The sequence below is a fragment of the Dama dama genome, chromosome 32 (assembly GCF_033118175.1).
Source record: "Dama dama isolate Ldn47 chromosome 32, ASM3311817v1, whole genome shotgun sequence".
Taxonomy (NCBI): domain Eukaryota; kingdom Metazoa; phylum Chordata; class Mammalia; order Artiodactyla; family Cervidae; genus Dama; species Dama dama.
In genome coordinates this window covers 39,978,260-40,004,752 of record NC_083712.1, presented here as the reverse complement: position 1 = coordinate 40,004,752, position 26,493 = coordinate 39,978,260, and the positions used below count along the sequence as shown (strand labels likewise).

Genomic DNA, 26,493 nt, shown 5'->3' with positions numbered 1-26,493 from the left:
CATGGGATTCTCCAAGCAAGAATCCTGGAGTGGGTTAATACAGTTAGTTCTCCCTCAAACCAATAAAGGGATTTGTATATCTGGATTTGTCAGACTACTGATTTCTGGCTTAAAAAAATTTTTTTGTCCTGGTAGTGTTTACCTGAGGAGTTGGTTCTATCAACATCTCCCACTGGTTTTCAAACTTTTTAAAATAGTGAAAAAAAGAAAACAGTGAGGCAGAGAAAATATGTCTGCTAGTTTATTAAATTTAACAGAAAGAATAATCCAAGAATGCTTTTTGGTTTATGCTAAACACAAGGACTGGATGAAACACAAGCTGGAATCAAGATTGCCGGGAGAAATATCAATAACCTCAGATATACAGATGATACCATACTTATGGCAGAAAGAGAAGACGAGCTAAAGAGCCTCTTGATGAAAGTGAAAGAGGCAAGTTAAAAAGTTGGCTTAAAACTCAACATTCAGAAAACTAAGATCATGGCATCTAGTCCTATCACTTCATGTCTAATAGATGGGCAAACAATGCAAACAGTGACACTTTATTTTGGGGGGCTCCAGAATCACTGCAGATGGTGACTGCAGCCAAGAAATTAAAAGATGCTTGCTCCTTGGAAGAAAAGTCATGACCAAGCTAGACAGCATATTAAAAAGCAGAGACATTATTTTGCCAACAAAGGTCCATCTAGTCAAAGCTATGGTTTTTCCAGTAGTCATGTTTGGATGTGAGAGTTGGACTATAGAGAAAGCTGAGCACTGAAGAATTTATGCTTTTGAACTATGATGTTGGAAAAGACTCTTGAGAGTCCCTTGGACTGCAAGGAGATCCAACCAGTCAATCCTAAAGGAAATCAGTCCTGAATATTCATTGGAAGGACTGAGGCTAAAGCTGATACTCCAATAATTTGGCCACCTGATGTGAAGAACTGACTCTTCTGAAAAGACCCTGATGCTGGGAAAGATTGAAGGTGGGAGAAGAAGGGGATGACAGAGGATGAGATGGCTGGATGGCATCACTGACTCAATGGACATGAGTTTGAGTAAGCTCCGGGAGTTAGTGGTGGACAGGGAGGCCTGGCATGCTGCAGTATGTGGGATCACAAAGAGTTAGACACGACTGAGCAACTGAACTGAAACACAAACTATACTAATGGCTTAACACTCCAGACCACACACTTCAAGTGTGATATATATTGTCCTAGGATGGTGATTATCCCTCAGTCTTGAATACCACTTCCAGAAGAAGATGACTATGCAAATGACATATTCTATAATGAGAGATAATGTGCGGGGGACAGTTGGAGTAGCTGTAACATCAATCATGTGTGTATGTGAAGTTCAAGATGTATGTGATATTCATCCACTATGCAAGCATTTAGTGAGCATTTACTCTGCTAGGTGCTAACCAGAAGTTGGTTAGCAAAGTATACATAGTCATTATATTCAAGCAATTTCAGAGCTTATTGGCAAAGTAAATCACTAGGGGAGCAGCAGTTTGGAATTATTAGTGTTTGAGCACTATATTACAAATCCCTTGGTAATGGTGAGAGTAGAGGCAATAAAGAAAATCTGCCTTTTTCTTCACACTTAGTTTGGAGGAAGCAATGTCTATAAAAAAGTAACTATGTTAGGAAACATTAAAAAGAAAAAAATAAAGGAAATAGAAATGTCAACAGCTTCCTGAATGGAGGGAGTGACGTCATCAGGGAGGATAGAAACTATCTAACATAGTGGTGCAGCCTGAAAACAACCTGTGGGTATAAAGGAGATTTTGGAATATCAGTGAATTGAATATAACTAAAAGAAGACACTTTAAGGGAAATGCCAAGCAGTACAAGTAAACGAAAACTCTATAAGGGAGAAAAGAAGACTAGCAGATCAATAAATATTTGATGACTTTGGAAGGATCACAAGGCCTAATAGGAAACTGAAAACTCACGAGAACTCTGTATTAACACAATTTCGGGCTGTTGGATTGGGGTGGGGAGTGTGGAACATGTAGAATTTCAGTTTGTTTATAATAGCTGTCTCTTAGATAAACTCCTTTTAAGAGCAGTAATAATTTACTCAGTTGCTCATATTGAGTTTGTGGGTATAAGTGTGGTCTAAAAAAAAAAAAAGAAGTATTTCTCTTTGTGTATTTCATCATAAAACATGTTCAAAAATTGCTCTGATTATGAGTTAATTCACAAAATAATTATAAATATCTTGCCTCTCATTAGACTTAACTAGTTTTTCCCTATGTATCAAAACAGTAGGCAACCAATAAAAATTTAGTAAACTAAAGAAATGACTAAGTTCATTAATACTCATTCCCAGAATGGAAAATATTAATAATTTGTTTTTACTGTAGTACTTCATCAATTGTAGCTGCTCAAAAATATTAAGCAATTATTTGCTCATTTTCAACTTATAAGAAACATTTCCTAAGTCGCTTACCTGCTGCGATTTGTTTGGGCACTACTTTCTGACTTCGATCTAAATAAAAATAAAAATGTCTAAAAGTTAATACGAAGAAACATGCCTACCTTAAAAATGACAATCAAGCATTTTATACCCGAACTACTCTAGTTGAAATGTACATATTCCATTGGGTTATGCTATCATCCCTCATTCAGTGTAGGTGAATTAATATCCTAGAAGAGATGAATTATGTTGACAAGGTTTCAGAATGAGAGATAATAAGAGAGGGAGAAATGGGGCAGTTAAAACTTTATACATACATACATGTGTGTGTCTGTGTATTTGTCTTTATACTTTTGTGTTTGTGGATTTTTTTTGTCTGGCCACCTGTGTGCATGTCTGTGGAAAAGATTAATTAATTAATTCCTTTATTCAACAAATGTTTATTGAGCACTTACCATAAACCAAGAACTCTTGCTACATGCTGGCTATGCAGTGTGGAGCAAGATAAATATAGGCTTTATCCTTTATGATAACAGTGTAATAAGACATACATCCAATGTGAGGAAAAGGTAACTATGTTTAAGGATCACATGATAACTCCCTGACACTGAGACGACATACTAATGAAAATCAATTTTTCTTTTTAGCTTAGTGAGAGTAACTCATGACTCCATAAGTGTCACTGAAAGGAAAAGATCATAATAATGAAAGAGAGAGAAAGGATAAGAAAAGAAGGCATTATAATGGAAGAGGAAGACCTATTCAGATTAAGTGAAATTAAACAGACCTGATGTACAGCCTAGACATCCTACTCTGTATGTTTGGGTGTGTCTGGGAGAGCAGTATACTTTGGAGGAAGCTAGGTGGAGGAATCATGAGGGCACAGGAGCACACTCCAGTATTCTTGCCTGGAGAGTCCTATGGACAGAGGATCCTGGCAGGCTATGTCCACAGGGTTGTAAAGAGTCAGACACCACTGAAGCAACTGAGGATGCACACACACATGCACACATGTTGACTAACCCCATCCCAAACTGTTGGATGTGGAAAACTAAACAATTATTGTATTATTACACAGACATATCCACCTTTCAGGAAATGGAGGGAGACTTAATTAAAACTACTTTGTAACTGTATGTATGGCTGAGTCCCTTTGCTGTTCACTTGAAACTGTCACAATTAATCTTTGGTTAATTAGTTACACCCCAATACAAAATAAAAACGTTTTTAAAAAACTACTTTGTAATCCTGAAAGGCTATGTAACACACAGAATTATTATTTCCTTTACAACCTTTTTCTTCAGCAAATTTTTCTCAAGTGACCAGGGTAAGCACTCATTCAGTTGTTCAAGAGCAAACATATTGGGTTTCTACAGTCTCCAAATAAAGAATTGAACTTCTCCATTTATGAGTTAGCACCATAAACCTTTCACCACTCATTTATTCCTTTGTTTCCCCAGAATAAACTCCCAAAATACATTAACAAACTGAAGAAAGCATTTATTTATTTAGAAAAACACTCACTAGTTACTAGGTTAGAAAATACTAAAGGAAATTTGTGTGTTTGTGTGCTGCGCTAAGTCCTTCAGCTGTGTCCGACACTGCAACCCTATGGACTGTAGCCTCCCAGGCTCCTTTGTCCAGGGAATTCTCCAGGCAAGAATACTATAGTGGGTTGCCATGCTCTCCTCCAGGGGGTCTTCCTGACCCAGGGATTAAACCTGTGTCTCTTATGTCTCTTGCATTGGCAGGCAGGTTCTTTGTTCACTACTAAAAATATTAAGGGGAAAGAGAACCAACCATCTCTTTTAGAAGCTATATGTGTAGTATATCTTATCAATTGTTGCTGTGTAATTAATACTTAGCAATTACTTGTTGAATATCAATTTCTTCATCTTATTTTAAGAAATCGTTTCTAATTCACTTACCTGACAGTATCTGATTGACTGCTACTTTCTGATGTGGACCTAAATGCAAGTGAAAAACAATGCTTCAAAGTTAATACTTTTAAAAAAGTGTGCCTCCATAACAAATGAATGTCAGGCCATTTTGTAACCTACATTAATTCTTTTATACTACTAATCACCACTAATGAATCATTTCAAAAGATTACTAAGTTACAGTCTGCAAATAATAGCATTGCTTTTTATCGATATACCATGTCCATAAAGAACATAGATTTCAAATTCCCAAATAGAAAGAAGAGCAAGAAAACTGATTTGTCACTTCTCAGTACAGAATACATGCTTGATTCCGAATGCCTGATTCAGACCTCTAGGTTCTACCCTGATGTGTTACCCATTGGTAAACAAATTACTGCAGGTGGTGATTGAAAACCCTCACTGACTTCTAAACAATTAGGCAGACTGTACTGACAGGGTAATCTCCACCTCCTATTTGACACATAGAGAAATGGTGAAAAAATAACACAAAATCCAATGAAAATTTAAGGGAAGGAAGTGATATTTCTAATGATAGTTTGAAAAAGAGGAAATAGAAAGCATAAAAGGTAAATGGGAAAATATTGGGTCAAGTTCCTGACTTTTTACAAAAAATCTCTACCAGAACACATTATAACTAAATAGCAACTCTAAGGCCAATGTATAAATGTAGAGGTTGATATAAGCAGAATTCAAAAATGGCCCCGTAAGATTCCCATTCCTTGGTTATTTAAATACTCTTCAAAGTATTGCTTTGAAAAGATTTTGCAAATATAATTAAAGCTCCAAATCTGTTGGCCTTAAAATACAGAGACCAGGTGGGAGCTAAGATGGTGGAGGAATAGGATGGGGAGACCACTTTCTCCCCCACAAATTCATCAAAAGAACATTTGAACACTGAGCAAACTCCACAAAACAACTTCTGAACGCTGACAGAGGACATCAGGCACCCAGGAAAGCAGCCCATTGTCTTCGAAAGGAGGTAGGAGAAAATATAAAAGATAAAAAGAGAGACAAAAGAGTTAGGGATGGAGATTCATCCTGGGAAGGGAGTCTTAACAGAGGAAGTTTCCAAACACCAGGAAATCCTCTCACCGGTGGGCCTGGGGGAAGTTTTCAAATCTCGGAGGGCCACCTAACCGGGAGGAAAAATAAATAAATAAAACCCACAGATTACATGCTTAAAGGCAACTCCCAGCAGAAAAGTACCCCAGACGCTCGCATCCACCACCAGCAACTGGGGGCTGAACGGAGAGGAGCCAGCAGCATTACTTGGGGTAAGGACCGGGCCTGAATGCCCTGAGGGCAATCTGAGGGAGCTAACGTGAGATAGCAACCTAAAGTGAAGGATAGCAAGACAGAGAGAGAAAGAATTAACCTGCAAAAAGCCCTAACCTGAGGCAAGAGAAGGCAATGGCACCCCACTCCAGTACTCTTGCCTGGAAAATCCCACGGATGGAGCAGCCTGGTAGGCTGCGGTCCATGGGGTCGCTAAGAGTCAGACAGGACTGAGCGACTTCACTTTCACTTCTCACCTTCATACACTGGAGAAGAAAATGGCAACCCACTCCAGTGTTCTTGCCTGGAGAATCCCAGGGACGGCAGAGCCTGGTGGGCTGCCGTCTATGGGATCACACAGAGTCGGACACGACTGAAGTGTCTTAGCAGCAGCAGCAAGGCAAAGCTGGCCCATTTGCAGAACAAAGGACTGAGCAATACCAGAGAAGAGCTAGCCAGCTGTGGACCGGCCCATCCCCTGCTGGAGGCATGGGGAGGCGGGCGCCAGCCAGAGCCAGAAAGGGGCAAACTCGGCCCCAGAGAGGGCATCCCCTACCAAGCTGCAAACAGGCTTCCAGTTTCTAACCAAAGAGTTCCTGAGATTCTGGATGGTTGACATCCCCGGGGAGGGTTGCAGCCAGAGATCAGCACCCCAGAACAGACACAAGGGGCACCGGACTGGGCGCGCCCAGAAACTGGGGCAGGGACGGGGAGGGGAGAAGTCGCGCTGCACCTGAAGAGAGTGTGCTCATCAAGCACCTGGTTGCCTGAGCTGCTCGGACCGGGAAACGGCACAAAACGCAGGCCCAACCGAGTCTGCGCCTTTGTGGAGTACCCGAGAACCTGATCTTGAGCGGCTTGGGCCTGGGAAGTGCACATAACGCAGGGCCCGCTCCCTGTAGAGCAACCTGAAGCCTGAGCAGTGTAGACGGGGAAAGCACACACGCCGTGAGCGGGGGCAAACCCAGTGTGGCCGGAACACTGCAAGCACTCCCCACACACGCCAGTGACATTGGTCTGCAGCGCCCCTCCCTCCCCGCAGCACCACTGAACAAGAAACCTAAACAAGAGACCACCTCCGCCGGCCTGTGTCAGGGCGGAAGTTAGACACTGAAGAGACCTGCAAACAGAAGCCAAACAAACAAAGGGAACCGCTTCAGAAGTGACAGGTGCAACAGAATAAAATCCCTGTAGTTAACACCGACTACACTGGAAGGGGCCTATAGATATCGGAAAGTATAAGCTGGAACAAGGAACTATCTGAAACTGAACTGAACCCACACTGCCCACAACAGCTCCAGAGAAATTCCTAGATATATTTTTACTATTATTATTTTTTATTAAAATTTTTTTCTTCTTTTTTTAAGTCCTCTATTACTCCTTTAATTTTCATTTTTATAACCCATTAATACCTTGCAACAAAAAAAAAGGACCCCATTTTTAAAGTGAACTTTGTATATATTTCTTATATTTTTTCTGCTTTTTTATGTTGTATTTTTAACAGTCTAACCTCTACCCTTGATTTTTAATCTTTGTTTTTTAGTATTTGATATCAGTTTTATAGATTTAAGAATCTAATCTTCAGTGCCAATTTTTACTCAGGAGTGTGATTATTGGCTTGATTACTCTCTTCCCCTTTTGACTCCCCTTTTTATCCCCCAGGTCACCTCTATTTTCTCCCTCCCCCATCTCTTCTCAACCCAGATCTATGACTCTGTGGGTGTTCTGGGCTGCGGAGAGCACTTAGGGAACAGAGGACGGCCTAGATCTGTCTCTCTCCTCTGATTCCCCCTTTTTCTCCTCCTGCTCACTTCTATCTCCTTCATCAATCTCCTCTTCTTCATGTAACTCTGTGAACCACCTCCACAGTGGATATCCCTCACTGTGGAGATTCTTGTCACCAATAACCCAGAAGTTTTATTATCAGTGCTGTATAGTTGGAGAAGTCTTGAGGCTACTGGAAGAATAAGACTGAAAACAAGAGGCAGGGGGCTTAAGCCCAAAACCTGAGAATACCAGAGAACTCCTGACTCCAGGGAACATTAATTAATAAGAGATCATCCAAAAGCCTCCATACCTACACTGAAACCAACCAGGACCCAAAAGCCATTAAGTTCCAGAGCAAGACATACCACGTAAATTCTCCACCAACGCAGGAACATAGCCCTGAGCGTCAATATACAGGCTACCCAAAGTCACACCAAACCCATAGACATCTCAAAACTCACTACTGGACACTCCACTACACTCCAGAGAGAAGAAATCCAGCTCCACCCACCAGAACACCGACGCAAGCTTCCCTAACCAGGAAACCTTGACAAGCCAGTTGTCCAATCCCACCCACTGGGAGGAGCCTCCACAATAAAGAGGAACCACAAACTACCAGAATACAGAAAGGCTACCCCAAACACAGCAATCTAAATGAGACGAAAAGGCAGAGAAATACTCAGCAGGTAAAGGAACATGAAAAATGCCAACCAAACCAAACAAAAGAGGAGGAGATAGGGAGTCTACCTGAAAAAGAATTTAGAATAATGATAATAAAAAAGATCCAAAATCTTGAAAACAAAATGGAGTTACAGATAAATAGCCTGGAGACAAAGATTGAGAAGATGCAAGAAATGTTTAACAAGGACCTAGAAGAAATAAAAAAGAGTCAATTAATAATGAATAATGTGATAAATGAGATCAAAAACACTCTGGAGGGAATCAACATTAGAATAACGGAGGCAGAAGATAGGATAAGTGAGGTAGAAGATAGAATGGTGGAAATAAATGAAGCAGAGAGGAAAAAAGAAAAAAGAATCAAAAGAAATGAGGACCACCTCAGGGACCTCTGGGACAATGTGAAATGCCCCAATATTTGAATCATGGGAGTCCCAGAAAAAGACAGAAAGAAAGTACATGAGAAAATACTCGAGGAGATAATAGTTGAAAACTTCACTAAAATGGGGAAGGAAATAGCCACCCAAGTCCAAGAAGCCCAGAGAGTCCCAAACAGGATAAACCCAAGGTGAAACACCCCAAGACACATATTAATCAAATTAACAAAGATCAAACACAAAGAACAAATATTAAAAGCAGCAAGGGAAAAACAACAAATAACACACAAGGGGATTCCCATGAGGATAACAGCTGATCTTTCAATAGAAACTCTTCAGGCCAGAAGGGAATGGCAGGACATACTGAAAGTAATGAAAAAGAATAACCTACAACCCAGATTACTGTACCCAGCAAAGATCTCATTCAGATATTAAGGAGAATTCAAAAGCTTTACAGACAAGGAAAAGCTGAGAGAATTCAGCACCACCAAACCAGCTCTCCAACAAATGCTAAAGGATCTTCTCTAGACAGGAAACACAGAAAGGTTGTATAAATGCGAACCCAAAACAACAAAGTAAATGGCAATGGGACCATACTTATCAATAATTACCTTAAATGTAAATGGGTTGAATGACCCAACCAAAAGACAAAGACTGGTCGAATGGATACAAAAACAAGACCCTGATATATGTTGTCTACAAGAGACCCACCTCAAAACAAGGGACACATACAGGCTAAAACTGAAGGGCTGGAAAAAAATATTTCATGCAAACGGAGACCAAAAGAAAGCAGGAGTCGCAATACTCATATCAGATAAAATAGACTTCAAAACAAAGGCTGTGAAAAGAGACAAAGAAGCACACTATATAATGATCAAAGGATCAATCCAAGAAGAAGATATAACAATTATAAATATATATGCACCCAACATTGGAGCACCACAATATGTAAGGCAAATGCTAACAAGTATGAAAGGGGAAATTAACAATAACAAATAAGAGTTGGAGACTTTAATACCCCAGTCACACCTATGGATAGATCAACTAAACAGAAAATTAAAAAGGAAACACAAACTTTAAATGACACAATGGACCAGTTAGACCTAACTGATATCTATAGGACATTTTATCCCAAAACAATCAATTTCACCTTTTTCTCAAGTGCACACGGAACCTTCTCCAGAATAGATCACATCCTGGGCCATAAATCTAGCCTTGGGAAATTCAAAAAAATTGAAATTATTCCAAGCACCTTTTCTGACCACAATGCAGTAAGATTAGATCTCAATTACAGGAAAAAACTATTAAAAATTCAAACGTATGGAGGCTAAATAACACGCTTCTGAATAGCCAACAAATCATAGAAGAAATCAAAAAAGAAGTCAAAATATTCATAGAAACGAATGAAAATGAAAACACAACAACCCAAAACATATGGGACACTGTAAAAGCAGTGCTAAGGGGAAGGTTAATAGCATTACAGGCTTACCTCAAGACACAAGAAAAAGGCAAAATAAAGAACCTAACTCTACACCTAAAGCAATTAGAGAAGGAAGAAATGAAGAACCCCAGGGTTAGTAGAAGGAAAGAAATCTTAAAGATTATGGCAGAAATAAATGCAAAAGAAACAAAAAGAGACCATAGTAAAAATCAACAAAGCTAAAAGCTGGTTTTTTGAAAGGATTAATAAAATTGACAAACTGTTAGTCAGACTCATCAAGAAACAAAGGGAGAAGAATCAAATTAACAAAATTAGAAATGAAAATGAAGAGATCACAACAGACAACACAGAAATTCAAAGGATCATAAAAGACTACTACCAGCAGATCTATGCCAATAAAATGGACAACTTGGAAGAAATGGACAAATTCTTAGAAAAGTACAACTTTCCAAAACTGAACCAGGAAGAAATAGAAAATCTTAACAGACCTATCACAAGCATGGAAATCGAGACTATAATCAGAAATCTTCCAACAAACAAAAGCCCAGGACCAGATGGCTTCACAGGTGAATTCTACCAAAAATTTAGAAGAGAGCTAACACCTGTCTTACTCAAACTCTTCCAGAAAATTGCAGAAGAAGGCAAACTTCCAAACTCATTCTATGAGGCCACCATCACCCTAATAACAAAACCAGAAAAAGATGCCACAAAAAAAGAAAACTACAGGCCAGTATCACTGATGAACATAGATGCAAAAATCATTAACAAAATTCTAGCAAACAGAATCCAACAACATATTAAAAAGATCATACATCATGACTAAATTGGCTTTATCCCAGGAGTGCAAGGATTCTTTAATACCCACAAATCAATCAATGTAATACACCACATTAACAAATTGAAATATAAAAACCATATGATTATCTCAGTAGATGCAGAAAAAAAAAACCTTTGACAAAATTCAACATCCATTTATGATAAAAACTCTGCAGAAAGCAGGAATAGAAGGAACATACCTCAACATAATAAAAGCTATATATGACAAACCCTCAGCAAACATTATCCTCAATGGTGAAAAACTGAAAGTATTTCCCCTAAAGTCAGGAACAAGATAAGGGTGCCCACTCTCACCACTACTATTCAACATAGTTTTGGAAGTTTGGGCCACAGCAATCAGAGCAGAAAAAGAAATAAAAGGAATCCATATTGGAAAAGAAGAAGTAAAACTCTCACTGTTTTCAGATGACATGATCCTCTACATAAAAAACCCTAAAGACTCTAGCAGAAAATTATTAGAGCTAATCAATGAATATAGTAAAGTTGCAGGATATAAAATTAACACACAGAAATCCCTTGCATTTCTATCACTAACAATGAGAAAACAGAAAGAGAAATTAAGGAAACATACCATTTACCATTGCAACGAAAAGAATAAAATACTTAGGAATGTATCTACCTAAAGAAACAAAAGACCTGTATATAGAGAATCATAAAACATTGATGAAGGAAATCAAAGAGGACACAAAGAATGGAGAAATATACCATGTTCACGGATTGGAAGAATCAATATTGTGAAAATGAGTATACGACCCAAAGCAATCTATAGATTCAATGCACTCCCTATCAAGCTACCAATGGTATTTTTCAGAGAACTAAAACAAATAATTTCACAATTTGTATGGAAATACAAAAAGCTTGAATAGCCAAGGCAATCTTGTAAAGAAGAATGGAATTGGAGGAATCACCTGCCGACTTCAGGCTCTGCTACAAAGCCACAGTCATCAAGACAGTATGGTACTGGCACAAAGACAGAAATACAGATCAATGGGACAAAATAGAAACCCCAGAGATAAATCCACGTACCTACGGACACCTTATCTTTGACAAAGGAGGCAAGAATATACAATGGAGAAAAGACAACCTTTAACAAGTGGTACTTGGAAAGCTGGTCAACCACTGGTAAGAGAATGAAACTAGAACACTTTCTAACACCATACATAAAAATAAACTCAAAATGGATTAAAGATCTAAATATAAGACCAGATACTATAAAACTCCTAGAGGAGAACATAGGCAGAACACTCTCTGACATAAATCACAGCAAGATCCTCTATGACCCACCTCCCAAAATATTGGAAATAAAAGCAAAAATAAACAAATGGAACCTAATTAAACTTAAAAGCTTTTGCACAACAAAGGAAACTATAAGCAAGGTGAAAAGAAAGCCTTCAGGATGCGAGAAAAGAATAGCAAATGAAGCAACAGAAAAAGAATTAATCTCAAAAGTATACAAGCAACTCCTGCAGCTCAATTCCAGAAAAATAAATGACCCAATCAAAAATTGGCCAAAGAACTAAACAGATGTTTCTCCAAAGAAGACATACAGATGGCTAACAAACACATGAAAAGATGCCCAACATCGCTCATTATCAAAGAAATGCAAATCAAAACCACAATGAGGTACCATCTCACGCCAGTCAGAATGGCTGCTATCCAAAAGTCTACAAGCAATAAATGCTGGAGAGGGTGTGGAGAAAAGGGAACCCTCTTACACTGTTGGTGGGAATGCAAAATAGTACAACCACTATGGAGAACAGTGTGGAGATTCCTTTAAAAACTGGAAATAGAACTGCCATATGACCCAGCAATCCCACTCCTGGGCATACACACTGAGGAAACCAGAACTGAAAGAGACACGTGTACCCCAATGTTCATCGCAGCACTGTTTACAATAGCCAGGACATGGAAGCAGCCTAGATGCCCATCAGCAGACGAATGGATAAGAAAGCTGTGGTACATATACACAATGGAATATTACTCAGCCATTAAAAAGAATACATTTGAATCAATTCTAATGAGGTGGATGAAACTGGAGCCCATTATACAGAGTGAAGTAAGCCAGAAAGAAAAACACCAATAGAGTATACTAATGTATATATATGGGATTTAGAAAGATGGTAATGATAACCCTATATGCAAGACAGAAAAAGAGGCACAGATGTATAGACTTTTGGACTTTGTGGGAGAAGGCGAGGGTGGGATGATCTGAGAGAATAGCATTGAAACATGTATATTATCAATTATGAAACAGATCACTAGTCCAGGTTTGATGCATGAGACAAGTGCTCAGGACTGGTGCACTAGGATGACCCAGAGGGATGGGATGGGGAGGGAGGTAGGAGGGGGGGTTCAGGATGGGGAACACATGTAAATCCATGGCTGATTCATGTCAATGTATGGCAAAAACCACTAAAATATTGTAAAGTAATTAGCCTCCAACTAATATAAATAAATGAAAAAAAATAAAAATGAATTAATTTAAAAAATAAATAAAAGCCAAAAAAAATAGAACAGTTATAACAATATACTTTAATAAAAGTTAAAAAAAAAATACAGAGATCATTTTGGTGGACCTGACCCAGTCAGATCAGCCCTTTACAAGTAGGGTTTTCTCTTGCTGGTAGAAGGGAGAAGTTAAGAGACAGTCAAAGCCTTAGGAAGACTTCTATACCCTTATTTTTTTAAAGGTGAAGGGAGGTACCTGAGTAGCAATGCAGGTGGCCTCTGAGAGAGAGAAGGGCCCCAAGCAGACAGGCAACACAGAAAGATATACCTCAGGCCTAAAGCTGGAAGAAATTGGATTTTTCTTACAACCTGGATGAACTATGATCTCAGGCTGGCCTTCAGGTCAGCCTTGTGACAAAACAGTCAAATCCACCTGGATTTTCTACATATAGAACTTCCACACAGGAAATTAATGTGGTTTAAGTTACTAAGTGTGTGGTAATTTGTTCAGAAATACAAAAACTAGGTAAAATTCATATTAATCTTAAAGGAATAAATGAATCAACACACTAACAAAAGATTTATCATCATCAGTAATAAATGCCACACTACACTTACATACCTTTAAATAGTGGAAACAAAATAACTCTCAACATAGAAGAAACCAACACAAAAAGCAATTATCCTCCAATTAAAAATTTAAAAAAATAAAACCCAGATGTCAGCACACACACACAAGAAGTCCATACTACCTAAACTCACATTTGAGAATGAAATAAGCACAATTTTAGGTGGATAAGATAAACAGTTTGCTACACAAAGACTCACTGATGGAAATGTTAAGAGATATACTTCACCAAAAGGGAGGTTGAACATCAAAATATGGAATTAAATTCAAAAAAGAATAGTGAGTAAATAAAGTGACAAGAATGTAGTGAAATCTTAGTATGTTTTGATTAAATATAATAATAATGATAACACTGACTTATTTGTATCAGGCTAAAATTCAAGAGTAACTAAAAACCAAATGATAATACTATGATATAGTGAATAAAAGAGTATAAGGTTTAATGGGCTAATATGCATAAATTGTTAGAAGAAGATCATAAGTACTTTTATATCTAAAATTATAACTTTATATTTAAACAATTTAATAAAACATAATATAATAACATAATAATTAAAGAGTATCACTAAAAGAATACAATTAGAACACATAATGACCAAATTGATAGAAGGAAAGAAAAAAGATTGAAAGCACAATCAATACAATGGAATACAAGAAAGAAAAGAAAATATTGGAAAAGCATGAGAAATAGAAAAAACAAAACAAAATGGTAGTATTTTACTCTAAACATATCAGCAAACATATTATAAGTATATAGACATACTAAATTCAACTACTGAGACACTTGGGGTTACAGATTTTAAAATATCATTGGCAGGCTATTTTCAAGAGACCAAATTAAACAGAAGGCTGAAAGTAAGGGGACTGGAAAGTTCTATCAGATAAACTGAAATGTTGGTACGCTGCTCAGTCGTCTCAGTCATGTCTGACTCTGTACAACCTATGCTCTGCCACCTGCCAGGCGCCTCTGTCTGTGGGGTTCTCTAGGCAAGAGTACTAGAGTGGGTTGCCATGCCCTCTGCCAAAGGTCTTGCCGACCCAAGAATCAAACCTGGGTCTCCTGCATTGCAGGCAGATTCTTTACCGCTAAGCCACCAGGGAAACCCTGAATGTTGGTATACCAGTTATAAATCAGTAAGGACTGAAGTTATTATTTAAGAAATATTAATGAGGACAATATGCTATCCATTACTGATTTTTAAAAAAAATACAGGAAGTAGATATAATTAGTTTTTACCAATCTGTAACTACTATAGAAATTTATACATGAGTTCGGTCATGTATAATCTATCAAATATCAAGTACTTGCTTGCTCATTTACCCAAGCTGTACATGAATATAACCCAAGCTGTGGTTTCTTTGGTAGCTCAGTCGGTAAAGAATCTGCCTGCAATGCAGGAGACCTGGGTTTGAGCCCTGGCACAGGAAAATGGCCTGGAGAAGAAAATGGCAACCCACTCCAGTGTTCTTGCCTGGAAAATCTCATGCATAGAGGAGCCTGGAGGGCTACAGTCAATGATGTTGCAAGGGTCAGACACAACTGACTAAACCCCACATACATCCTTTTTTCTTTACTAATTATACATATTCTAAATTTTATTAGAGTCAGCCATTTTATTCCTTGTTTCCTCAGAAAAAAATTGTATTTTTTTAAGTGAATAGAAGAATAATTTACAAGAAACTAAATTACTATATATTAGTAGCCTGGTTTTCAGAGGATTACTTTACCAACTGTAGCTAGACATTGTGAATTACTAATTCATTCTTAATTTTAAACATGTGTCTGAAGATGCCTTACAGTTTACCTACCTGGTGACATTTCTGTGAGTGCCACCTTCTGACCTGGATATTAAACAAATGGAAAATAGTGTCCAAAATTAGTCGTAAGAGAGCTTGTCAACTGCATAAATAAAAGTCTGGCCATTTTATAAGCTGTATTATGTCTTTTACAAGATTAGTTACCAAAAAAGAAAACAATGTGCAAGGTCACTAAACAGAGATGCAAATAAGTAAACATTCTCATTTACCTGCGTACCTCATCCATAAAAAGTGTATTTCAAACCTGCAATGCAGAATTATCAAGAAGGCACAGATTTGCTTTTTCTTTATCACTTCTGAACACAGAATATAGGTTTGATCCTGAATGTCTGATTCTGACCTTTATACCCCAACATTTAACCTTTTATTCATTGATAAAGAAATGCTACATTTTATAAGGTAAAATCCATACAGACTTCTAGACAATCTGACAGACTGAACTGGTGGGAAAACTTCCCTTTCCATTCCTCATAGAGGAGGCCTGAAAAAAATAGCACGAACTGTTAACACATAACTGAGGTTAACAAGAAAAGAATTCTCTTGGTGCCAGTAAAAATAAAGAAACGGGGAGTTCAAAGGGTAAACAGGAGTTAAAAGTAAATGACTGCAGGGGTGTCTAAACCAGTGATACAACTTTGGGACTAAAGATTTATTAGTAATTCCTTAGAAGGAGTTAAGTTATGAGGATTTTGCATGTAGAAAAACTAAGTGAGCTCCTTAACTGGAGCTACTTAACCTTGAAGCCATGAATGGTCATACCACCCATTCAACAGGGGATAGTTGACCAGTGGCCTTTGGAATGCAGCAGGGAAAATGGGGATATGCAACATGCATGGATAGATGGGGGAAAGTGCATCACTGAGGAGTCCCAAGCCTCCAAAAAATGCACTTTCAGGATGCCAGTTCACACTCTTACAAATGCTTGAACACCATGCAGAGAAATTGCTTTAAATATTTTTGCTTTAAAAGAAGCAAAAGTGAAACCACCCACATGTGCGAGTCTTCAACACAGGGCATGCTGAATTCTCATGGGAAAATCATAGATATTGAAGAGAAAAGAGTCTATGATTACAAAGCCCTAGTAGTTAACATCAGCAGCCATAGCCAAACAGTGAGCTCACACACCGAGAAATACAAATGATTTAAAAAAACTCAGAATATTTAGAAGCTCCATAGAAATCTTTGCAAAAATAGAAGCCATAAGTCTAGAACAGGACTGAGAAGGAAGAAATGGTGATATGAGAGAATGATCTGAGAAAATCAAACAGAATATGAGATGGAGAGATACCTATGAAAGTGTGGTTACAAACCATAAAGATACAGTTCCAATGCTGATCAAAATGGAGTAACAGACAGGATTTACACTTCTGCCGGAAATAACTGAAAATCTGGACAAAACATGTTAAACACTGGTTTTCAGATACTGAATATTAGGCAAGATAGTGATCTATGAGAAAAGAAAATAAAGACCCTTTATTACCCTTTGCCCCTTCTTACTGCAGGGAAGAGTTTCCATGCTGTAACACAGAAATGGGAAGCCAGGCAGAGAAAGAAGTCTCCCCAAATTGAGGTGATACCATTTGGGGAGATCAAGGAAGCTACAATTCTCTGTTAGCCTTTGCCCTGCTTCATTTTGTACTGCAAGACCAAACTTGCCTACTACTCCTGGTATCTCTTGACTTCCTATTTTTGTATTCCAATCCTCTGTGATGAGAAGGACACTTTTTTTGGTGTTAGTTCTAGAAGGTCTTGTATGTCTTCATAGAATCGGTCAATTTCAGCTTCTTCAGCATTAGTGGTTGGGGCATTGACTTGTAATACTGTGAAGGTGAACGGTTTGCCTTGGAAATAAACAAAGATCATACTGTCGTTTTTGAGATTGCACCCAAGTACTGCATTTCAGATTCTTTCATTGACCACGAGGGCTACTCCAATTCTTCTAAGGGATTCTGGCCCACAATAGTAGATATAATGGTCATCTGAATTAAATTCGCCCATTAACACCCAGTTTGGTTCACTGATTTCTAAGATGTCAATGTTCAACCTTGCCATCTTCTGCTCAACCGTGTCCAATTTACCTTGATTCAGAGACCTAACATTCTAGGTTCCTAGGCAATATTGTTCTTTACAGCATTGGACTTTACTTTTACCACCAGACACATCGACACTGAGCATCATTTCCATTTTGACCCAGCCGCTCCATTCTTTCTGGAGCTATTAATAATTGCCCTCTGCTCTTCCCCAGTAGCATATTGGACACCTTCTGACCAGGGGGGCTCATCTTCCAGGGTCATATATTTTTGCTTTTTCATACTGTTCACAGGGTTCTCACACTGAGAACACTGGAGTGGGTTGCCATGTCCTCCCCCAGTGGACCAGAACTTAACAGAACTCTACACTATGACCTGTCTGTCTTGTGTGAGCTTGAACAGCATTTCATTGAGTTATGCAAGCCCCTTCACCACAAGGCTGTGATCCATTAAAAAAAAAAAGGTATATACACACACACACACATAATCAAAAAATAAGTGAAGGTCTCTCAGTCATGTCCGACTCTTTGTGACTCCATGGACTATATATATGCCTGTAAACACTGGTGAATATTAATAAGGTCTATCAGTTCAGCTCAGTTCAGTCACTCAGTCGTGTCCGACTCTTTGCGACCCCATGAACCACAGCACGCCAGGCCTCCTTGTCCATCACCAACTCCCAGAGCTCACTCAAACTCATGTCCATCGAGTCGGTGATGCCATCCAACCATCTCATCCTCTGTCGTCCCCTTCTCCTCCTGCCTTCACTCTTTCCCAGCATCAGGGTCTTTTCCAATGACTCAGTTCTTCACATCAGGAGGCCAAAGTATTGGAGTTTCAACTTCAGCATCAGCCCTTCCAATGAATATTCAGGACTGATTTCCTTTAGGATGGACTGGTTGGATCTGCTTGCAGTCCAAGGGACTCTCAAGAGTCTTCCCCAACACCACAATTCAAAAGCATCAATTTTTCGGCACTCAGCTTTCTTTATAGTCCAACTCTCACATCCATACGTGACCACTGGAGAAACCACAGCCTTGACTAGACGGACCTTTGTTGGCAAAGTAATGTCTCTGCTTTTTAATATGCTGTCTAGGTTGGTCATAACTTTCCTTCCAAGGAGTAAGCGTCTTTTAATTTCATGGCAGCAATCACCATCTACAGTGATTTTGGAGCCCAAAAAAATAAAGTCAGCCACTGTTTCCCCATCTATTTGCCATGAAGTGATGGGACCAGATGCCATGATCTTAGTTTTCTGAAGGCTGAGCTTTAAGGTCTATAGTTTAACTGATAAAACTATACCAATACCAGTCCCCTGGCTGTGAAAATTCACTGTTAATGTAAGATGCTATCATTGATAAAACCTAAGTGATAGAGCCAAGAAACTCTGTGCCATTTTTGCAACTTTTTATATTTCTTGCTGGTGGTTTAGTCGCTAAGTTGTGTCCAACTCTTGTGACCCCATGGACTGTAGCCTGCCAGGCTCCTCTGACAATGGAATTCTCCACGCAAGAATACCGGAGTGAGTTGCCATTTCCTTCTCCAGGTGATCTTCCCAACCCAGGGATAGAACCAGGGTCTCTTGCATTGCAGGCAGATTCTTTATCAACTGAGCTACGAGGGAAGCCTTTTATATTTCTTAAATTATCTCAGAACTAAATTTAAAAGAAAGGAATGGTAAAGCAAAGAATCTGGAAAATGTAACAGGAAATTCTAATAAATGTTAACTAAATACAATAATGATAATTTTTAAAAAAACACAAAATTTATTTGGAGGAAACTGAAAAACCAAATGACAATTAGATTGAAAAAGAGAGATTAGTGTTACAAGGCTAAGATCCTTGTCTTATTCAGAAGACTACATAAATGATTAAATTAAGGCATTGTATATATAACATTTGCTAAATACAAGTTAACAAAAATGATTAAAACAATAAAAACAGAATTAAAAATGTACAAAATAGTAAAAGAAAACAGAAAAATCATAATTAAAAAAATGGAATTTTGGAAAAGGAAACAATGCCAAAAAGGAGGATAGTAAGTAGGAAGAAAATAAAATGGTAAATTTCAACATGAATATCTGAGCTCATACATTAAGCATATAAATATGACAAACTCCACTACTATATTTTTCATATAAAGGCTGTTTATAGGATATCAACTAAAATCTGAGAAAGAATGAAAATAAGGGATGAAAAATATGTAATAGGTAAATCTAACTTGCAGAAAGCAAGCTTGGATACAACAATATAAAAGAGTAAAAATAGAATATAAGATACAATTGTTAATGATGAAAAGAAAATACATCAAGAATACATAACTACACTGAATGTTATATATTTAGTCACTTCCTGGTGGCTCAAATGGCAAAGACTCTGCCCGCAATGTGCAGCAAGACCCAGGTTCGATCCCTGGGTCCAGAAGACTCCCTTGAGAAGGGAATGGCAACCCACTCCAGTATTCCTGCCTGGAGAATCCCATGGATGGAGGAGCCTGGCGGGGTACAGTCCACAGGGTTGCACAGAGTAGGACATGACTAAACAACCAACACTTTCACTTTCAGAGTATATAGAGCAGAAATTTCAACAAAGAGAAAGCCGTGATATATTGGAAAATTTAGCTTGTATACAATAGAAATGAGACCCACTGGGCATGTGAAAGCAACAGATGTGGATGCATTTCAGTTCTTCCTGTCTCAATTACCAAGGCAAGAACATTGGTAAGTTATTAAAACCAAATTCTGAAATTTTTGAAACTTTAAAATAAGGATATCCAAAACTATCTCAAACAATTAAATAAGATATTGATGTAGCATTCAAAATTCCTGTAAAATATAAAGTATTGTTGCTGTTCATAATATTGCCTTACATCTGACTAGATTTAAATGGTTTAACTTCAGAACACAAATTTAATTTACCCACTACTTTGGGATTCCTCTTTCTTGCTAAACCACTTTTTCGAAAGCTTCCATGAAGCAGCTATTATTATTGCTACAACAAGAACAGGTAAAGCAATGTAGATAGCCAAAAGCCACTGCTTCTTCCCACCCTTCTCAGAAGTTCTTTCCGTGGGTAAACCTAAAAATAAAAATACATAAAAAATCAGAGAAAAAAATTAAGCTGTGTACTTTTAAGTTACAGAAAACTTATCACAATGTTCTTAATTTTCATCATAATTCAAGTAACAATGAAAAACAATAATAGAATCATAATACTTAAGACTATCTCTATAAACTCTCATTCTGAAAGAACAGACACTAATTTCCGGGAAGTTCTAATGTATTCCACCTTATACAGCAGCTACAGCAAAATCCCAGTATAAGCAGACCCTCATAACCTCAGAGACATGTAGCCAACAAATTTGCATTATTACAAGGTGCATTATCACAGAATTCCACTGTATCTGTGCATATCTTATTTATCTTTATTAGAGTGCTGGCTCTCCAACATTAGGGATCTGTTTTTACCTATAGAGTCACTGCAGTGTTACTAAAATGGCACAGGCATAAAAAATAGGAGACGTGATCCCTAACTCTAATTCTGCAACTAATTAGCACTGGGTATTCTTTAAGTTCCATGAAGAGTGGGGCTTTGTTTTGCTATCTGTACATGCTTACTGTCATACGATAAGCACCTGGCATATATATGAGGAATTCAAGAAATATTTGCTAAATCAGTGGATGAATGACAAAAACTAAAGTCATGATAAACAAACAGAATAATGTTTTAGCATCCTTCTATCATCTCTTTAACAGCAATCAATAGATTTTTATCATTTAAACTGAAAACTCCTTCAGACTAAAGGTTTATCTTCTACTTCCTTTCTTCTATAACAGACACATATTAGTGCTAGACACAGGGTGTGCTGGTATAGAGCTCAGATCACAGGATCAACCATAAAAGTGGGAAAGAGTTGAAGGATAATTTAAAGGAGAAAGTCAGACACAAGTAAATAAAAATTTTAAAAGATACTCAGCTTCAGTCATATTGAAAAGTTAATATTGGGGGGGGGGAAAGCAAGATTAAGAAAGCATATTGGTTTCTATTTCTTTCGGAAGCCTATTTGTTTACCTTTTAATTACAAATATTGGTTTCTTTCTAAGTGGCAAAAACCTAACTATGTTTTTGTGAAGGCAAGCAATTTGACAATTCTATTAACTGGATATGTAAGAGATAGATACTTGCCCTGTTCCCCAGGCGATATTCTGGATCTCACTCTGCAATCTGGAGGTCTGTAGCCACCAGTACAATTGCATATCATCGTGGAAGTGCACACCTAGAATCATTTTTTTTTTAATTCAGATAGTCATTTAAAAATATTTTCTCATAGAAAGCAAAATTATCTGATGGATCATCAGGCTTACTCTGGTATTTTCATCTAGTGTAATTTTGTTTCTTTGATTTATTTACATAGATAATTCTACAAATCAAATACTTGGTTTCTCAGCCTAAAGTATGCACAGACGCACACACATGCTAAAAAGGAGCTATAAAGTGAGGATCACAATATTTGAAATATCTGGAAAACTTAACACCTTCAAATGTTCACCTGAAAATTTAGTGTGCAATTCCAGAACCATCTACTTAAGTTCTATTGAAAATGACACCATTCCAGCGGTGTGTGTGAGCCAGCCAGTATCAGCTCGCAAGGAGGACTGTGTACACTTCTTCCCATCTCCACTTTCTGTAACATCATGTGGTGGTCTGAAGTATCTGTACACATAGATGAGGACTTTACACTTCCTCAAGCTACTTGGTAAACACTTAACAGCATAGCACTGCCCTTGACCAGGATCAGGTTTGTTCACTTCATTAGTTTTCGTTTGTTTGATTTTTAAGCAAAAGTTTTTTGTATTCCAAGAGGGTATCAGATAACTAATTTTTGTAATTAACTAATTAATGATAGAAACAGCTTTATGGTGCTTAAAATGTGTGAGTCTCCATCCTGAGCACTTTACACTGATTTACTCATTAAATCCTCACAACAGTTCTGTAAGGTTGGGACAATAATCATTCCCACTGAATAACCTGGAGGCATAGATATTTAACTTGCCAAAAGTCACATGGCTAGTAAGTGGTGGAGACAGAATTTAAACCAAAGAAATCTGGTTTCAGTCTCTGACCTTGCCCACTAGGCTATGCTACTCCTCAAAACGATATAAAACACCTCTCAATTTCTAAGATCTCAATTTAAGAATGTGACTCTAATTCCTGTATTCCATGGTTCAGATGTACACGGAAAAAGGTGTTCTGTTTGCAGTTTCCACTGCCCTAGCTTCTATCATATAACTTTCATGTTGTAGTGTGTGTGTGTGTGTGTGTGTTTACTCTGAAATATTGGGTTGGCAAAAAAAATCTATTCATGCTTTTCTAGAACATCTTACAGAAAAACCAGAATGAACTTTTGGGCCAACCCAACATTTCATTGAAATAATATTGCCTTTCTCAGGAGACACATGTTGTCAGTTCAGTTCAGTCACTCAGTCGTGTTCGACTCTGTGTGACCCCGTTGATTGCAGCACGCCAAGCTTCCCTGTCCATTACCAACTCTCGGAGTTTACTCAGACTCATGATCATCAAGTTGGTGAGGCCATCCTATCACCTCATCCTCTGTCATCCCCTTCTCTCGCCTACAATCTTTCCCAGCATCAGGGTCTTTTCCAATGAGTCAGTTCTTCACATCAGGTGGCCAAAGTATTGGAGTTTCAGCTTTAGCATCAGTCCTTCCAATGAACACCCAGACTGATCTCCTTTAATAGCAACCCACTCCAGTATTCTTGCCTAGAGAATCCCATGGATGGAGGAGCCTGGTGGGCTACAGTCCACGGGGTACAAAGAGTCGGACACAACTGAGTGACTTCACTTTCACTTTCACTTTCATTATTAGGGAAATGCAAATCAAAACTGCAATGAGGTATCACTGTACACAAGTCTGAATGGCCATCACCAAAAATCTACAAACATAAATGCTGAAGAGGATGTGGGTAAAAAACAACCCTCTTGCACTGTCAGTGGGAATGTAAATTGATACAGCTACTATGGAAAACAGTATGGAGACTCCTTAAAAATCTAGGGGAAAAAACCACCGTATGACCTAGCAACTCCACTACTGGGCATATACCCTGAAAAAAACCATAACTCAAAAAGACATGTGTACCCCAAGGTTCACTGCACGCTATTTACAGTAGCTAAGATGTGGAAGCAACCTAGATAGCCATCAATAGATGAATGGATAAAGAAGTTGTAGTACATATATACAAAGGAATATTACTCAGCCATAACGAGAAACAAATTTGAATCTGTTGTAGTGAGGTGGATGAAACTAGGGCCTGTTATACAGAGTGAAGTAAGTCAAAAAGGAAAAAATGAATATTGTATATTAATGCATATATATGGAAACTTGAAAACTGGCTCTAATGAACCTGTTTGCAAGGCAGGATAGACACACAGAGAATGAACTTGTGGACACAGTGGGGGAAGAAGAAGGATGAATTGACAACAACAACACATGTACATACATGGACAAAGAAACAAAGCTTGCAGGAGAAGAGTTAAGTCTGAATTGCAAAAAATATGGTTAATTTTTTGCTTTCTACTTTAGATTTCTAAATTTTCAAAGTCTTCAATGATAAATAAGTACTACTTATTTAAGCAATATGCATGAATTTGAAGGAGATAGATTAGATTGTTAGCAGATCAATAATTGTCCTGTTGGACAAATGTAAGCTCCAGATAAGCTTTATCTGACATGGCCAGAGTGTTCAAAGAAATATTTGGGGTGAAGGAGAAAAATGAAACAGAGTAGGTTTATATACATATATATTGCAAGTAAAATTTAAAATGGGAGTTTGAGGAAAGAAACATGATTAAATGAGTCCAAAATAAACAAATCAAACACTATAAAGTGGTAACAACAGAACAGTCAAAACTGATGTGGTAACACTAATATAATTATAAAGTTAAACCTATCAGTGAGTTTATGTATACATATATATGTATATATACACAAACACACATATGCATGTATACAAACATACAGCATACTTGTGAGAGAGTCAATTCCTAGGCAGGTTGATAAGAAGTCCGGGATCCCTGAGGAGGAGAAAGAGGTTGATAAGAAGTCTGGGGCTCTTGAGGAGAAGATAGGGGTCTGGAATTCTCAAGGAGGAAAGGACAAACGTTTTTTTTCTACATTCCTTAGTAAGGATTATATAACAATAATGTATCCTGCTTGAGGACAGTTTCTCCTTCCTGAAAACCTTCTGGCTAATCCTATTATCTTAAAAATGTATATTATGGGAGTGGGTCTGGTAAGATCTTTCTATTGTGAAGTTCTAACCCTGTTATCTTAAAATGTAAATTGTGGGAGTGGGTCTAGTAAAGTTTTTACAACTTTGAGACTTTTTTTTTTTAATTTATTGCAATAGCTAATTTAAAAAGTATATAACTCCCTTACTTAGACTAAGCGAGGGGGGCACTCTCCATCATCCTTCTGACGTCTGTGTCAGAAGCTTTCTCTGTCCCTTTTTCACTTTAGTAAAACTCTGTTACACTGTTGAGTGATCAAGCCTGGTCCCTGGTCCCGAAGCTAAATCTTCTTCTTTGGAGATCAAGAATCCAACACCGTTCACCATAAGCTATCACATGCACAGAGATGTTTCAAAAAATAAAGAAAATGGCAACCTACTCCAGAATTCTTGCCTGGGAAATCCCTTGGACAGAGGAGCCTGTCTGTAGCTACCCCAAGCTACAGTCCATGGGGTTCTAAGAGAATCAAATAAAAGACCTCGCAACTAAATAACAAAGCAATACAGCTAGGTTTGTGTATCAATGGTGACACAACTAGTTTAATGTCTTTCTTTGAATAGCAAATTAACCTCATTCATTGATCTTGTCTGTTGACATATTTAAATTTGTGACCCCTTAAAGTTATTAACAGAAAGAATATATTTTAATTTGGATAGTGTTTTACATTTGTATTAAAATGTGAGTTTTTTTTAACTTTACTGACTTCATACTGCAACCTGCTTTTGATTACTCTAATATTTATTATTTTAATGCTGTGTGATTTTTGGCTTTAAGCTAATTTTCTGAAAGTCAACCCACAGAAAGCTAATTTGCCTTGGCCAATTCACTCAGTGTCAAACTACCTAACAGTCAATTCATGAAATAGTTATCTGGTATTTGGGAAATGAAATTATCAATCTTATTATTTAGTGTTATTTTTTAATCTCTTAAATTATACAAGATTGATTGAGTGGAGTACCAATCACTGAATTGAAAGATTTCTGTGAAGTTTTAATAAAGTACTCTTTATTTTGTCTTCAGAAATGTATCTTAAGACAATTTCCGTTTATATATGTCCAATTTATATCTCTCTAGTTATACCAGCAGAGACAGTTTTTAAAATTTTTGTGAGAACAAAAGCAGAACAGTGTTTTCTGATCTGGTGTATAAGAAGCTCGGAAGTCACCACTCCATCTTAACAAGTAACAAAAGAGAACAAACTGAAAATCAACAATTTTTATGTCAGAGAACTAAAGGTCACAGAACAAACTGATGCCTCCAAAATGGTTGAGGCAGACAGGCAAACACAGAGAACCACAAATGTCCAGGGTAGAAACCCAGGAGCAGAAATCCCCATGAGATTTAACACCAGAACAGGAAATAGATACACTACCAGAGGCTCAGTCTGGCCAAGTCTGAGAGTTAAAAACTCTAAGAGTGTCCAATGGGCCCCACGCTTTTGTGAATTTTACCTCTAGGAGCTGGACCAGATTCTCACAGTAAATATCAGAGAAAAATTCCCTTGCATTTTCAGCAGGAGGAGGGGAAAGGAAGGAGTT

At 37.8% G+C, this 26,493-nt stretch overlaps 1 protein-coding gene across 1 annotated transcript in view; it reads right to left on the bottom strand.

Annotated features, from left to right (window-relative positions):
• The window catches only part of LOC133050380 (disintegrin and metalloproteinase domain-containing protein 32-like), a 145,849-nt gene that overhangs the window by 1,551 nt on the left and 117,805 nt on the right, over positions 1–26,493 (bottom strand). The window contains exons 18-22 of the mRNA XM_061134531.1: positions 21,833–21,923; positions 20,566–20,725; positions 15,610–15,642; positions 4,335–4,373; positions 2,440–2,478 (exon numbers count right to left, since the gene is read on the bottom strand). Of these exons, the coding sequence (XP_060990514.1) occupies positions 2,440–2,478; positions 4,335–4,373; positions 15,610–15,642; positions 20,566–20,725; positions 21,833–21,923 (362 nt within the window). The remainder of the gene's footprint in view (positions 1–2,439; positions 2,479–4,334; positions 4,374–15,609; positions 15,643–20,565; positions 20,726–21,832; positions 21,924–26,493) is intronic.